Here is a 15710-nt window from a genome sequence, read left to right on the forward strand (position 1 = left end):
TGGAAATTATAAGATTATTTAAGGCTCTCAAAAATGTTGGGAATGTCTATGTGTTTTCTGTTGCCATAATAAAATACCAGAGGCCAAGTAGTTTATGAAGAACAGGGGTATAGCTGGGTATGCTGTCATACCCTGCAATCCCAGCTACTCAGAAGCCTGAGGCAGGAGAATTCCAAGTTCAAGGCCAGCCTAGGCAATTTAGTGAGATTCTGTCTCAAAATAAAATGAAAAACAAGCCTAGTGTGGCGGCGCACCCTCGTAATTCCAGTACTTGGGAGGCTGAGACAGGAGGTGCGCAGGTTCTTGGTCAGCCTCAGCAATTTAGGCCCTCCACAATTTAGTGAGACCCATTTTCAAAATAAAAGAATAAAATGGGGCTGTGTGAGTAGCTCAGAGGTAGAATGCCCTTGGGTTTCATCCCTAGTACCAAAACAAACAAACAAACAAACAAAAAGAAAAAGGGCTGTGGATGTAGCTGAGTAGTAGAGTGCTTGCCTGGCATAGGCGAGGCTCTGGGTTCAGACTTCAGTACCATCCAGGTGCACTGCTATGCACCTGTAATCCCAGTTCTTGGAAGGCTGAGATAGGAGAATCACAAGGCTAGTGTAGAATCAAGGCTAGTGTATGGTAATTTAGCAAGACCCTATTTCAAAATGAAATCAATGAAATGAAGAGGGCCGGGGTGTGGCTCGGCGCCCTGTGAGTTTCTTGAGCCATTGCCTCCTGTTGGAAGGGTTTGTAGGGTGCCACGACCTTCCTTGTGCTGCTGCTTTGAGGGACCTTGGTTTGTGTCTTGGTACACAACGGTTCTAGCTGAAGGTCTGAAAAGTCATCCCCTGGGGAATGGGGTCTTCAAGGGAGAAGGGGAGAGTGGCCTTTCTAGCCTCAGTGGCTGGTTGGGGAGAAGAGGGGCTCTAGTTCCCTGGCCCACCTGGGCCATGGAAAGAGGAATTCTGATTCCTATGACAGTCTGGAGGGCAAAAAATGGGTGGGAGACCAGAGGGCCCAGGAAAGTAAGATTTTCCTTCAAAGACCCTTTTTAATGTCTTTCACTCAAAGTACTCAGGGGTGCAGTGATGCAAGCCTGTAATCCCAGGATCGACAGCCTGAGACAGGAGGACCACAAGTTCAAGACCAGCCTCAGCAATTTACCAAGATGCTCACAATTTAGTGAGACTTGTTTCAAAAATAAACATGAATGAATGAGTGGGTGAATGAATGAACCAAAAAGGCTGGGAGTGTAGCTCTGAGGTAGAATGCCCCTGGGTTCAATCCTCAGTAACAAATACATTTTGCGGCTGGGGAAAAACAGCTGGGGAGATACTGAGGGTTCAGGAAAGAATACACAGACTCAGCTGGGCTGGGGCAGGAAGCAGTACCCTGAAACCTCCAAATTCCTGCGGGGAATCCTGCTGGCCTCTCTGAAAAGTGCTTCCAAGAGTTGCAAAACTTCCCAGGGCGTCTGGTCTGGGCCGCGGGCCGCCTTCCAGGTCTGCGCGCCCTCTGGGAGGCCGGGGGCGGGACGGCGGGTGGGGGGACCGGCCGCCCTTTCTTGCCTGGTTTCCAGGGGAGCGGGAACAAGAAACGAAACCAAAACCCGCCAGCCATCTGCGTCCCGCTGGGTTCCGGCTTCCTGCACATCTCCCGCCATGGCAAGTCGCTTTCCTTTGGGTTTTGCCGGGAGGGCGGTGTCCGAGCTCCCCCGACCCGGGGACCAGCCGGCCTGGAGCTCGCACCTGCCGGGCCCCTTCTCCCCGCTGCCCGGGCGCCGGGGCGTCGCCGCGGGCCGCCCTCGACCTGGGGGCGCAGGTGGCCAGATTACCCAGAAATGAAGGCCGCGGCTTTGTTTTAAAAGAACTTGGTTAAGAGCGGATGGGTTCGGAGGGCATCCCAAGGCCCGTGCCAGTATTCTTTTGAGATCTTATTTATTTCTCTAGAGACACAAAGGCCTCTGTGTTTGCACCATCTGTGCTTGTGAGGAAGAATAGAAAATTCAAGATTCAGCGTTGCGACCCTGCGTGCGTGCGCGTGTGTGTCTTATGTAATTCATCAAGTTCCTTCTTGAAAGCTGTTGCAGAGCCTTTTAATTTCTTGTCTGCAGTCCTAGTGTTCTGGATATGCAAAAGCAATTGGGAGATGCAAAACTGCAGGTTTGTTTACCTGGTCAGAGTAAAGGCACAGTTAATGAACATAAACTATGTTTTTTTTTTTTTTTTTTTTTTTTTTTTCAGTATTGGGGATGAAACCCAGGGGCCTTCTACCTAAAAGCTACACCTCCAGCCCGGTGTTTTACTCTATTTGAAACAGGATCTCACTGAGTTGCAAATCACTAAGTAGTAGCCAAGGCTGTCCACTAACCGCCATCCTCCTGTCTCAGCCTCTCAAATGCTGGGATTACAAGCGTGTGCCACCATGCCCAGCTTAAAAAAAAATTCTGAGAAAAGAAACAAAGAAATGCAGTGAATGACCCTTCTGATTGTTTCTCCTTAGTTCTTTATTTTAAAAATATTTTTTTTCTCTTTATACCGTATTGTATTCGGAGATGATGATGAAAAGCCAGCCTTTCTCTCTCAGGGGAGAATCTACCACTGAGCTATAAAAAACAGCCTTTTTTACTTTTTTTTTTTTTTTTGAAACACATTCTCACAAAGTTGCTGAGGCTGACTTCAAACTTGGCATCCTCCTGTCTCAATCTCCCAAATACTGAGATTGTGAGTATGTGCCACTGCTCAAGGCTTAAGAAAAGAATTTTAGCCAAGAGAAATACAAAAGGCCAATAAATATATGGGGGAAAAAAAGCTCAACACCATTGGCATTCAGGGAGATGCAAATCAAAACCACTGAGGTCCCACCTAGCTCCAGTTAGAATGGCATCATCAGGAACAGAAACAGCAGCACACACTGGAGAGGTGTGGTAAATAGGGACTTGTCTAGACTGTTGGTGGGATTGCAAATTAGTACAAGCACTGTGTGTGGAAGCTCCTCAGAAGACTAGGAATAGAACCACTCCATGACCTGGCTCTGCCACTCCTTGGCATCTTCCCCAAAGAGCTAAAGTCAGAACACTGTGATCATACATGTATATCCATTCACAATAGCCAGAGTATGGAGCCAATGCAGGTGTTCATCCACAGGTGAGTGGATGATGGAAATGTGATGTATACACACAGTGAGATTTTACTCAACCATAAGGAACAACAAAAATCATGTCCTTTGCTGGAAAATAGAAGGCACTAGAGACTGTTATGCTAAGTGAGATCAGCCGGTTGTAGAAAGTCAGGGGCCAAATGTTTGCTCTCATATGTGGAAGCTAGAGAGAATCTAGGCAACAAAAAGGACTTTAGATTGTTGAGGAAAGTGAGCAATAGGATAGTGGAAGGCTGGAGAAGTAGGTGGGGAGGGGAAAGGGAATAACAGATGAAAGAAGCAGTTCAAAAGATGCTGTGCCTGCGTATGAAGGCATCACTCCCAATGGAGTTGCTTGTATGGGGAGGGCTGGGAAGCCAGGTGAGACCAGAAGGGAAGCACACTAAGACCTGTGTGCTTATATGTTTGTATGTGTGAGCCTTAGCCCGGCATGGTGGCGCCTGCTTGTAATCCCAGCATTCGGGAGGTTGAGATTGGAGGATCGCGGTTTGTGGACAGCCTCAGCTACTTAGTGAGGCCCTCTGCAATTTAGTGAGACCCTGTTTCAAAATAAAGAGTACAACGCCAGGTGTGGTGGTGCACGCTTGTAATCCCTGCGCTTGGGAGGCGGAGACAGGAGGATCGTGCAGGTTCGAAACCTGCCTCGCTGGTTTAAGAGACCCTGTTTAAAAAAAAAAAATATATATATATATATATATATATTAGGTCTGGGAGTGCAGCCCAGAGGTAGAAGGGTTTCCAGGAACCCCAGTACCACCAAAAAAAAAAAAAAAAAAAAAAAAAAAATGAGTACAAAATAGGGCAGGGGGTGTAGCTCGGAGGTTGAATGCCCCTGGGTTCTGTTCCCCGACCCGCAAAAATAAATAAATAAATATATAAAATAAAAATAAATAAATAAATAAATTTGAGCCTCACTAAGCTGTATATTTACAATACACCAATACAAATATTTTTAACGTATATAAATAGTTATACTGTTACACTGTCCCCTTTGTTGAATAAGATATCTCCTGTTGGTATGTGCGTTTTTCTGACAGGCTTCAGTTTTGAATGTGGAGGAATGCAAAGCTTCTGAAAGAACCGTTGCAGTTGCTGGCCTTCCTATTGGCCTTCCTAATGATCGGATGCTAGTGAAGAGCTACTTCCAGGATACTAAGAACGAAGGTGGAGATGTTGAAGATGTGATATATCCAACAGGAACCAAAGGAATTGCATATGTAGTATTCAAAGAAAAAAAAGGTATTTCCAAATCAAATTTTTGTGATCACCGGTGTAGTGGTACACACCTGTACCACTACACCTGTAGTCCCAGCATTCGCCATTCGGGAGGCTGAGACCGGAGGATTGTGGTTCAGGGACAGCCTCAGCTATTTAGTGAGGCCCTCCGCAACTTAGTGAGACCCTGTTTCAAAATAAAGAATAAAAAGTAGGGCAGGGAGTGTAGCTCGGAGGTCCATCCCCATACCCACAATAAATAAATAAATAAATAAATAAATAAATAAATAAATAAATAAAATAAAATAAGGTTGGTTGTAACTTAGAGGTAAAATGCCCCCTGATTCAAAACTCAGTATCAAAAAACAAAAAGGAATCTTAAAAACATTTCTAAATGAAATTAAAATTACATTTTGTTAAAATGGTTCATGGGACTGACAAAACTTAAAGTAGTTTAAAAATTATCCTATTCAGAATATAATAGTGGTCCGCACTGTATGAACAAGATTGTATTAAAATGACTCATGCATGATAAAGTTGTTAGTGACTGGCAAATTTTGAATACTTATTTTTTCCCCTACATTTTGAATCTGTTTCTGTCTTTGGATACAAGTATTATAGAAAACTTGCAAAACTCAGAAAGAAATAAAGAAAAGAACCCCACCTAAATGATATATAATCTCATAAACAAGGTAACTACTTTGAGGATTTTGATCTGGCTTCAACAATATAATCATACCCCCTGCTTCTCTGTGTTCAAATCACCGAGTGGATATTCTAGCATAGTTTCTGCTTTATTACTTGAATTATGAGATGCGGCTTGGATCTGAGATCAGAGGGAACCGTTCTGCTCCCCAGCCCCATCCCTGACATGGGGGATACAGTTGGGTGGGCAGAGCACACGTACTCCCCAGCCTCACGCGGGGTCAGCCTTCTTAGGGCTTAGACGCTGGCAGAATAAACTGCCAGAGAAAGACCCGTCTCCATGGCAGCCTCTTAGAGGTGTAATAATGGCATGGGAGTATGAGCAGAGGAACAGACCTCACTGTGCTGCAGAGAAAACAGGGTCCAGGGAGAGATGCAAGAGACTGCAGGTTGTAGTTCCTTTCACTGTCGCCATCAACCAGCTCATTCCTTCCTAGGGGGAATGTTTAGTAAGGAATGGCGTGAGGGCTGCCCATTGCTTCTCTAAAGAGACAGTGGTATTTTTGGGGAAGCGAGTATTTTATTCATTGAATTGGTGATATAGAGGGAAAAGAGGGCTCATGTCTTCATTCCCTAATATTTTTTGAGTACCTATTGTTTGTCAAGTACATTCTAGGCTTTGAGGAGATGGCAATGAATGAAATAGACAAAGTGTTTTCTTTATAAAGTGTAAATTCATGGGTGGACAGAGAATAAACAAATACACGAATGAACATATAATTTATATTTACATTTGTAAATGTATATGTATGTTAATATATAATGTGATGCAAAGAGAAGGGATAAAGTGTGATGGATAGTGCTGTTGTTTTTCTTTTTTTGCAGTGCTGAGGGTGGAACCCAGGGGCCTTCTACCTCTGGGCTACACTCCCAGATCTATTTTATATTTTTATTTGGAAACAGGGTCTCACTAAGTTGCCGAGAGCCTCACTAAGTAGCTGAGGCTGGCTTCAAACATGCGCGATCCTCCTGTCTCAGCCTCCCAAGCGTGGGGATTACAAGTGTGTGCCACCACGCCTGGTGATAGTGCTGTTTTTTATAGCGTGGGTATGGAAGCATTCTTTCAGTAATGCTGGGAATCAGACTCGGGCCCTTGTGCATGCTTGGCAAGTGCTCTACCACCACACTACACCCCGTGCCTGAAGTACTTTGTTTTATTTATTTTTTATTTTTATTTTTTTATTTTTTTTGTGGGTCTGGGGATGGAGCCCAGGGGCATTCAACCTCCAAGCTACACCCCCTGCCCTATTTTTTATTCTTTATTTTGAGACAGGGTCTCACTAAGTTGCGGAGGGCCTCACTAAGTAGCTGAGCCTGTCCACGAACTGTGATCCTCCAGTCTCAGCCTCCCGAATGCTTGGATTACAAGCATGCACCACCACGCCCGGCTAAAAAAGATTCATGCAGATAAAGAGGAAGAACATTCCAAGCTAAACAAAGGACTGGTAAAAATTCTGCGAGGGGGAAGCCTGCTGGGCATTTGGAGGAGCAGCAGGGAGGCCTGTGTGCCTGCACCTGAAAGAGTAGGGGGCAGAGTAAGCCATATGGTCAGACTGGGGCCACAGAGCGGAGGCTGTGTGTGCTCAGTAACTGATGGGTCAAGGCAGTGTGGGTTTACTCTGTGTGAGATGGGAAGCTGTTGAGGGCTCTGAGCAGAGGACTGACCCAAAGGAGCTGCCCTTTTTTTTTGATTATCCAATGGCAGAGGTGTTGGGAGCGTACTGGCCATCGCTGCTTGTGAGAGGCTGCAGCAGGGCAGGCGATGGGCACTGGGGGGCATTTGGGATGTGCTGGCAGATTCAATGTCATCTTCTGAGATGGGAAGACTGGGATAGAGTGTGTTCAGGAAGAACATAGTTATCAAGATTTGATTTTTGGTCATTGAGATTCCTATTAAGATAATGAAGTAGAGACAGAGTTTTGGAAAGGATACAAGCAGAGATGGTATTAAAATAGAAATTGTTAGCCGGGCGTGGTGGCGCACACGCTTGTAATCCCCGCGCTTGGGAGGCGGAGACAGGAGGATCATGCAGGTTCCCTGTTTCCAAAAATAAAATAAGTCTGGGAGTGTAGCCCCATGGTAGAAGGGCTTCCAGGAACCCCAGTACCACCAAAAAAAAAAAAAAAAAAAAAAAAGAAAGAAAGAAATGAAGAAATAGTTGAGCTCACTCAGGAAGTGGATGTAGGTTAGCAGAGAAGTTTAAGGTATTGAGGTCTGGGACTTGCCAACAAGTAGAGAAGGGGAAGCGATGGGGGAGGAGAACTGGGACAAAGCATTGTCCTGAAATCCCAAAGCGGAGCTCCTATGACCAGAATTAACACAGTGGCTCTTAGGTTTTGTGATTATAAGCGTTCGCCACCACGCCCGGCTCTATATGTGTTCTTAAAAATACAGTTAGAGTCACATAGTAAAACACATACCTGTAATCTCAGTACTCAGGAGGCTGAGATAGGAAGATTATAGGTTTGAGGCTGGCCTCAGCTATTTAGTAAAACTATTTTAAAATAAAAAATAAAGGCGGGGGTGGTGGTGGTGGTGGCACACCTTGTAATCCCAGTGCTTGGGAGACTGAGACTGGATGATCACAGGTTTGTGGCTAGCCTCAGCTACTTAGTGAGGCCCTGTTTCCAAATAAGGAACAACAGTTGGGTGTGGTGGAGCATGCTTGTAATCCCCGCCACTGGGAGGCTGAGACAAGAGGATGGCGCAGGTTCAAAGCCAGCCTCAGCTACTTAGGCCCTCAGCAACTTAGTGAGACCCTGTTTCCTAATAAAATATAGAATAGGTCTGGATGTATAGCCCGGAGGTAGAAAGCCTCTGGGTTCCACCTCCAGTACCAAAAAAAAACCAAACAAACAAAAAAACAAACAAAAAAACCCCCACAAAAGAACAATAGCCCGGTGTGGTGGTGCACACTTGTAATCCCAGCATTCAGGAGGCTGAGACCAGAGGATCGTGGTTCGCGGACAGCCTCAGCTACTTAGTGAGGCCCTTCGCAACTTAGTGAGACCCTGTTTCAAAATAAAGAATAAAAAATGGGGCAGTGGAGCTGGGCGTGGTGACGTACACTTGTAATCCCAGCATTTGGGAGGCTGAGACCAGAGGATTGTGGTTCACCGACAGCCTTAGCTACTTAGTGAGGCCCTGTGCAACTTAGTGAAACCCTGTTTCAAAATAAAGAATAAAAAAAATAGGGTAGGGGGTGTAGCTTGGAGGTAGAATGCCCCTGGATTCTATCTTCAGACCTGCAAAAACATAGGGTAAGGGGTATTGCTCGGAGGTTGAATGCCACTGGGTTTCATTCCCAGACCCACAAAAACAAACAAATAAACAAACAAATGAAAGAAAGAAAGAAAGAAAGAAAAGAAGAAAGAACGAACATCAATAAAAATAGGGCTGGGGGTATAGCTTGGAGGTAGAATGTACTGAGTTCAATCCTCAGTACCAAAATAAATAAATAAATAAATAAATAAATAAAGCCGGGTGTGGTGGCGCATGCTTGTAATCCCAGCATTTGGGAGGCTGAGACTGGAGTTTCGAGGTTCATGGACAGCCTCAGCTACTTAGTGAGGCCCTCTGTAACTCAATGAGACCCTATTTCAAAATAAAGAATAAACAAGTAGGGCAGGGGGTGTAGCTTGGAGGTAGAATGCCCCTGGGTTCCATCCCCAGACCCACAAAAATAAATAAATAAATAAGCCGAGCATGGTGGCGCACACTTGTAATCCCCGCGCTTGGGAGGCTGAGACAGGAGGATCGCGCAGGTTTGAAGCCAGCCTCAGCTGCTTAGTGAGGCTCTCAGCAACTTAGTGAGATCCTGTTTCCAAATAAAATATAAAATGGGTCTGGGAGTATAGCCCGGAGGTAGAAAGCCTCTGGGTTCTACCCCCAGTACTACCAAAAAAAAAAAAAATTGTGAATCTTACTGTGTTAAAATATAAAGAAAAGTTATGTGAATGCCGGATTTAGGACAAAAATGTAGAAAAAAACTTTCTAAGTAATTACTTTCTAAGTAATAGAGTCTTACTAAGTATTACTTTCTAAGTAATAGAGTCAAACATCTCTATTTTTAGAAATTAAAGTAATTCTTGGTATATTATGTCACAAACATTTTTGATGCTAATGTTTATCCTCAGTTGCAGAGAATGTCGTAAGACAAAAGAAACACTATCTGGCAACAAAGACTGGACCTGCTCAACTCACGGTCTCCCCTTTTAGTGAAAAGGTAAGGTGTGTTCTGAAGATGTGTACCATGGTCTTGGGTCCCACGCCTTCGGTGAAGTCTTTTCTGCTCTCAGAAAGCGCTCTCACTCCATGACTTCTAGAAAGAAAATGCAAACTCCCTAACCTGAATTAGCATTAAAGGCCAAACCTGTGTCTTTAAATTCTATTTTTCTATATCTTTGGGTCCCACTCAATGCCGTTCAAGTGGCTGAGCTCTTATGCCATCCTGGAACATGTCACTTACCTAAAGATTTATTTTGGAGAAAGAGTTAGGATGAAAAATTTTTAAAAAAGGAGTTTCAGAGGGGTAAGAAAGGTAGGAATAAGAAGAAAAGTTAAAATTCAAAGCATTACTTTTAAAAAACTAGTCTGAGCCAGGCGTGGTGGCGCACACTTGTAATCCCAGCATTTAGGAGGCTGAGACCGGAGGATCGCAGTTAGTGGACAGCCTCAGCTACTTTGTGAGGCCCTCCGCAACTTAGTGAGACCCAGTTTCAAAATAAAGAATAAAAAATAGGGCAGGGGGTGTGGCTTGGAGGTCAAATGCCCCCGGGTTCCATCCCCAGACCCACAAGGTAAATAAATAAATAAATAAATGAAATAAATAAATAAATAAATACTATTCTGGCCAGATGTGGTGGTGCACACTTGTAATCTCAGTACTTGGGAGGCTGAGATCGGAGGATCACAGGTTCGTGGCCAGCCTCAGCTACTTAGTGAGGCCTTCTGCAATTTAATGACACCCTGTTTCAAAGTAAAGAATAAAAAATAGGGCTGGGGGTGTAGCTTAGGTTCTATCCCCAGTATCGCAAAACAACTAAAAAAAAATGAACAACCCCCTGTATTCTGTAAGAAACCCAGCACTTTGTGCATCTACCTTACAGATGTTAAACTGGGAGGGGGAGGGTGTGGCTAACTTAAGGCGAACTTCTGTCTATAGAACAGAATCAGAATATTTTATGTCTATGGGCTCTGCATAAGACTTTGTTTCAAATAGCATTTTTCCTCTCAAAACTATTTGACCACCTTTGTTTGGGAGCATGTAGTGAGGGACTGTCAATACAATTCTGAATAGTATGGGTTCCTTGGATGGGCTGCTGGGTCTAAGAGGCCAAGAAGTCTGGTTTGAGTCATTAGGGTCTGATTTAGGGCACCTGCTGCAGAGACAAAAAGATGGCAGAAAAAGTGTTTGTTCACGTGGTCTGTTCCACTAGGCAGTGCTATTTTAATTTCTCTTTTTAATTTTAGGTCTTCAGCTCTGTAAAGGCCAACCTTGATCTTTCTCTTTTTGGGAGTCAGATCATATTAGAAAGCCTGGTAAGGGACCTGAGAAGGAAAATCCCGACTTTAATCTTCAGTCCTTTGGAACCCAATGGAAGAATCTTCGTGGAAGGATCATTTCTGGCTATCAAGAGGCTCAAAGAGTCTTTGCTATCAAAAGCAAACTCTCTTTTAGAAAAAAACAGGAATTTAATCAGTGAAGGGAAAAGGTGCAATAGACAGATCTCCCAAAGGAGTCTGCAGAGAAGCGGTAACTCAGTAGAGACACTCAAGAGCTTAGCCCCTGAGACTGCCGGAAGCTGTGAAATGCTGGTGCTCGACACAGATATTTACCTTTACCTGAAACAGAAGTGTGGGTTTTATGAAACCACACTGAACAAATTCCATATTCAAAGTCAGGAGATGGTGAATGGTGACGTCACCACCGTTTGTCTAAAAAACGCTCAGGTTGGTTCTCAGCCAAGTAGTGTACGACGTATGAAAGGACTCGTCGAGCAGTGGGCTCAGACTCTTCACATTGAGCTCAGGAAAGAGACATTTCCTTTGGAAGGAAAGGGAGGTAGAAAGAGAAGAAATATTGAACGGGCGTGTGAACAACTACGCTCAAGATACGATAGGGTTCTGATTAATGTTTATACGACACACATTGATGTTATAGGATCGTCTTCTGACACATATCTATTTAAGAAAGATGTCATGAAATTACTGGGGCACAAGGTTAGTTAATAAAATTGAGCCAGAGTGATGACAATAGCTGTTTTGCTCATGAAGCAATGGCTACACCCTGCGCAATGCTAGCTGGAGGCACATTATCACATTTCATCCTTGACCATCTTTGCTTAAGAGCACGGCTATTCTCATGTTGTAGGGGAAGGAGCCAGGATTTGGAGCAGTTAAAACTCTTCTCTGAATTTTTTCAGCTATCTAGAAATGGGCTTGGGATCTAACTTAGTCTATCTAATTATAAAGATAATAGCTAAATAAAACTTTGGTAAAAAAAACACCCTAGACTTTGAAGAAATCTCATTTTCTCTGCAACTCTAGATTACTAGAGAAAGAAATAGCCTGAACTCTAACAAATGAGAAGTTTGGATGGTTACTATTACGCCATTGGCAATGTCTTAAAATTTACAAAGCTTTCGTTTGCTCCATATAGAATTAGAATGCTGGCAAAAATCACTTGGGAAACTACTTTGATAGTAAATATTTCTAACCAGATGTGGTGGTGCCCATCTATAAACCTACCTACTCAGGAGACAGAGGCTGGAGGATTGTACATTTGAGACCAACTTGAGAAACCCAGCAAGACTCTGTTTCAAAATAAAAAATAAACAATAAAAGAAAAGAGCCGGATGTGGTGGCACATGCTTGTAATCCCAGTGCTTAGGAGGCTGAGACTGAAGGATCACAGGTTGGAGGACAGTCTCAGAAAGTAGTGAGACTCTTATCAACCTAGAGAGACCCTGTTTCCAAATAAAAATAAAATAGGGCTGGGGGTGCAGCTTAGAGGTAGAATACTCATGTTAAGATATTTAGTATTTTAACATGTAGTCACTGATATATATATAAATTAAAGTGCATATTTAATTTAAATACCTTCTTTTTATTCCTCTCTACGCAGTAAGCATTGCTTCCTTATTGGCAAACCTGTGTGTTATATTGTGTAAGGATGGTGAGCAAGGATTTTGTAGCTTGATAGGCCTATGATCAAATGTCAGCAACACTACTTGACTTGTGACTTTAGAAAAATTGAAATTACAGCTATTGTCAGTGGAGAAGGGTCGATTCTGTGAAGGGTCCAGAGGAGTTTCTAGTTGTGGAAAGGGGAACATGACTCAAGACCAGCAGGGTCCTTGGGTTACTTGACAGAAAAGAATTTTAGCACATAAATAGACATAGATGGAAATTGAGTTAGGAAAGCAAGAAACAACCCATTCAAGGAGAGTGTGACCAATTCCAGGTAAGAGAGGGATGTTTGGAAGTTCACACAGGAGACTCGTGAGGAGTAGGAAGGAGGAGGTGTGCGAGCATGACCTCATTTGATGGTTATAAGATGATTTAGGGTATTTTTTGTTATCTTCAGGTCCTGACAGGGCCCTCACTATCTTATCAATAGGTTTGTTGTAGCTGGGCGTGGTGGCACATAGTTGTACTCTCCGTACTTGGGAGGCTGAGATCGGAGGATCGCTGGCTCAGGGTTAGCCTTAGGTACTTAGTGAGGCCCTCTGCAACTTAGTAAGATCCTGTTTCAAAATAAAGAATAATAAATAGGACTGAGGGTGTAGCTCAGAGGTAGAATGCCCCTGGGTTCAATTCCCAGTACGAAAAAACCCCCCAAAACAAACACCTCCCCCCCATAAAAATAAAACAACAGAACAAATTTGAGCTGTTAATTATCCAACCTAAGAATAGTTAATCAGAAGACATATCTGTTGACCAGACAGAAGTCACACAAAAGATTAATCTTAGGCATTGTTAGCCTTCCCAAAATAGTTTAAAAAAAAAATATGTATTTTTTTCTTTTTTTCTTTTCGAGTACTGGTGATGGAACCCTGGGGCATTCTACCTCTAAGCTACACCCCCAACCCTATTTTCTATTCTTTTTTTGTAATAGGGTCTCACTAAGTTGTAGAGGGCCTCACTAAGTAGCTGAGGATGGCCTCAAACCTGCCATCTTCCTTTCTCAGCCTCCCAAGTACTGGGATTCCAAGTGTATGCCACCACACCCAGCTCAGTTTAAGGTATTTTGAAAGTGAGTGAATTTCCAGTATGATGTACTACCTCTGGGTTACACTTCCAGCCCTTAAAAAAAAATTTTTTTTTTTGGTATGTTTTGAAACATGTTCTCACTGGGTTGCCGAGGCTGGTCTTGAACCGGTGATCCTCCAGTCTCAGGCTCCTAAGTACTAGGATTGCAGATGTGTGCCATCAGGCCTGACTTTTCTGGATCTTTTGTGTAGTCTCTGTTGTCTGATCAACCTCTTTCACGAAGGACAACAGTGCTCAGGTAATTAGGAAAGACTCATAAATTCCTCAGACATTTGGGGCTGCCATGAAGGGTAAGGGTATTGGGGAATTTTGCCACAGGCTTCTATATTAAAGTTACATGTTCCTTGTTCTCCCTTTATGCTCCTTTCAACCTATTTCTTTTATTTCTTCTATCCTCCCTCAGGGGTGACCTCATCAAGCCTTGTACTGATATGCTTAGGAGGTGCTCAGGTGGGGGCCTTCCTCTTTGTATTTGAGGTTCTCATTCTTGTCGGTCACAAGAAGTGTGACCCAGTTCCCAGTAAATAAAGTGAAGTGATTTAAAAGGTCTTCCTTACAAGTGCTTTCGCGTTAGGCCTTTTTCTGTAGGCCTTCCTTCTGGCAAGGAAGTGCTTAATATTACAAAACATCCTTCCTAAAAGGGCCTGCCCTCCCAAGAGCTCTCCTCAAAGAGAGGAAGGTGGAACTGAAGCAGGTTCAGGTTCTGCGGACACAGTTTGGGGAGGGAGTGTCCGAATTCTGTCCTGATGTTTTCCATGCCTGGGCGTGGGGGTGAGGGGAGGGAGCACTTTCCATAGAGGCTGGACAGTAGGCGAGCTAACCCCTTGATCCCTGGAGAGTTGAGCTTTGGCTTTATTATGTTAAGGAAATTCCCGACTCTTCTCTAGTTACCTTAAAGGAAACGTTGGTATGATTCTGTTCAGTCTTCTGCCTCCAGCATGCTCTGGACCAGCTCAGAGTAGATTATTTTTCCGTCCTTTCCCTTTCCTTCCCCTCCCCTCTCCTTCCCTCCTCCTCCTCCTCCTCCCCTCCTCCTCCTCCTCCCTCCTCCTCCTCCTCTTCTTCTTCTTCTTCTTTCTTCTTCTTCTTCTTCTTCTTCTTCTTCTTCTTCTTCCCCTCCTCCTTTTCCTCCCTCCTCCTCTCCCTCCTCCTCCTTCTTCTTTCTTTCTCTCCCCCCCCCCTCTCTCTCTCTCTCTCCCTCTCTCTTCTTTATTTCTTCACTGGGTATTGAACCCAGGGGCATTCTATCTTTGAGCCACACCCCTGGTCCTATTTATTTTTTTATTTGGAAACAGGGTTTCACTAAGTTGTAAGGGTCTAAGTTGCTGAAGCTGTGGCTGGCTTCAAACCTGTGATCCATCTGTCTCAGCCTCCCATGTACTGGGTTTACATGCATGCTTCACTATGCCCAGAAGAGTAGATTATTTTATTTTATATTATTTTTTGGTGGTACTGGGGTTCTTGGAAGCCCTTCCACCTCCAGGCTACACTCCCAGACCTATTTTTATATTTTTATTTGGAAATAGGGTCTCTTAAGCCAGCGAGGCTGGCTTCGAACCTGCGTGATCCTCCTGTCTCCGCCTCCCAAGCGGGGATTACAAGCGTGAACCACCACACTAGGTGAGTAGATTCTTTTAATTTTCAACTTTCTCTCTTGATTTTTAAGCAGGGGCAGATGTACTTTGGCACTTAGCTGTAGGTGGTAAACCATGCCTTGCAGCTAGAAAATTGCTTTAAATTTTCTCTTTTGCTTTTTTTTTTTTTTTTTTTTTTTAAATTTATTTTTTTATTTTATTGGTGCACTGTATTCATACATCATAGTGGGATACAAACTTTTGTAGACATACATGCACACATCGCCCAGTCAGCCCCCACCCGATCCCCACCCCATTCCCTCCCCATCCCTCCTTCCCATGCTTGGCTTAGTGGTTGACATCTAGTATTATAGCAATTTATCCAAAATTAAAAATGATAATCTCACATAACAGTTTCATTTGTCTGATGCCAAGCTTTTGATGATTTAAAGATAACATTTCAATATTACTTTTTGCTTTCTTTCTTACCAGAGCATATTTTTTTCTGTTTTTTTGGTGAAACTATCATATATTTATATATTCATTTTTCAGAAAAAAATCTATCCTAATATGGAATATGAATTCTAGATACCCAAAACGATCTTGAAAAAGAACAAAGCTAGCAGATATATATTTTCTGATTTCAAACCATATAAAGCTACAATAATTGAAACAGTGTAGTACTGTTCTAAAGGCAGATATATAAACCATTGGAGTTAAATACAAGCCTAGAACTAAATTCTTCCCTATATTGTCAAGTTATTTTTGACAAGGTTTCCACGAACATTTGGTGG

The 15710-nt window shown here is 43.4% G+C and overlaps 1 protein-coding gene across 1 annotated transcript; it reads left to right on the forward strand.

Moving 5' to 3' along the window:
• Window positions 1–1649: 1649 nt before the first annotated feature.
• Window positions 1650–11299, forward strand: RBM43 (RNA binding motif protein 43; the record flags this gene model as incomplete). The annotated part of the gene is made up of 6 exons (XM_080689395.1): window positions 1650–1809; window positions 2102–2169; window positions 3099–3134; window positions 4185–4386; window positions 9205–9293; window positions 10541–11299. 6 exons carry the CDS (start codon window positions 1650–1652, stop codon window positions 11297–11299), a joined length of 1314 nt encoding a protein of 437 aa, XP_080545521.1.
• Window positions 11300–15710: the final 4411 nt, after the last annotated feature.

Source organism: Muscardinus avellanarius, assembly GCF_963383645.1.
Source record: "Muscardinus avellanarius genome assembly, chromosome: 2".
In the NCBI taxonomy this organism is placed as follows: domain Eukaryota; kingdom Metazoa; phylum Chordata; class Mammalia; order Rodentia; family Gliridae; genus Muscardinus; species Muscardinus avellanarius.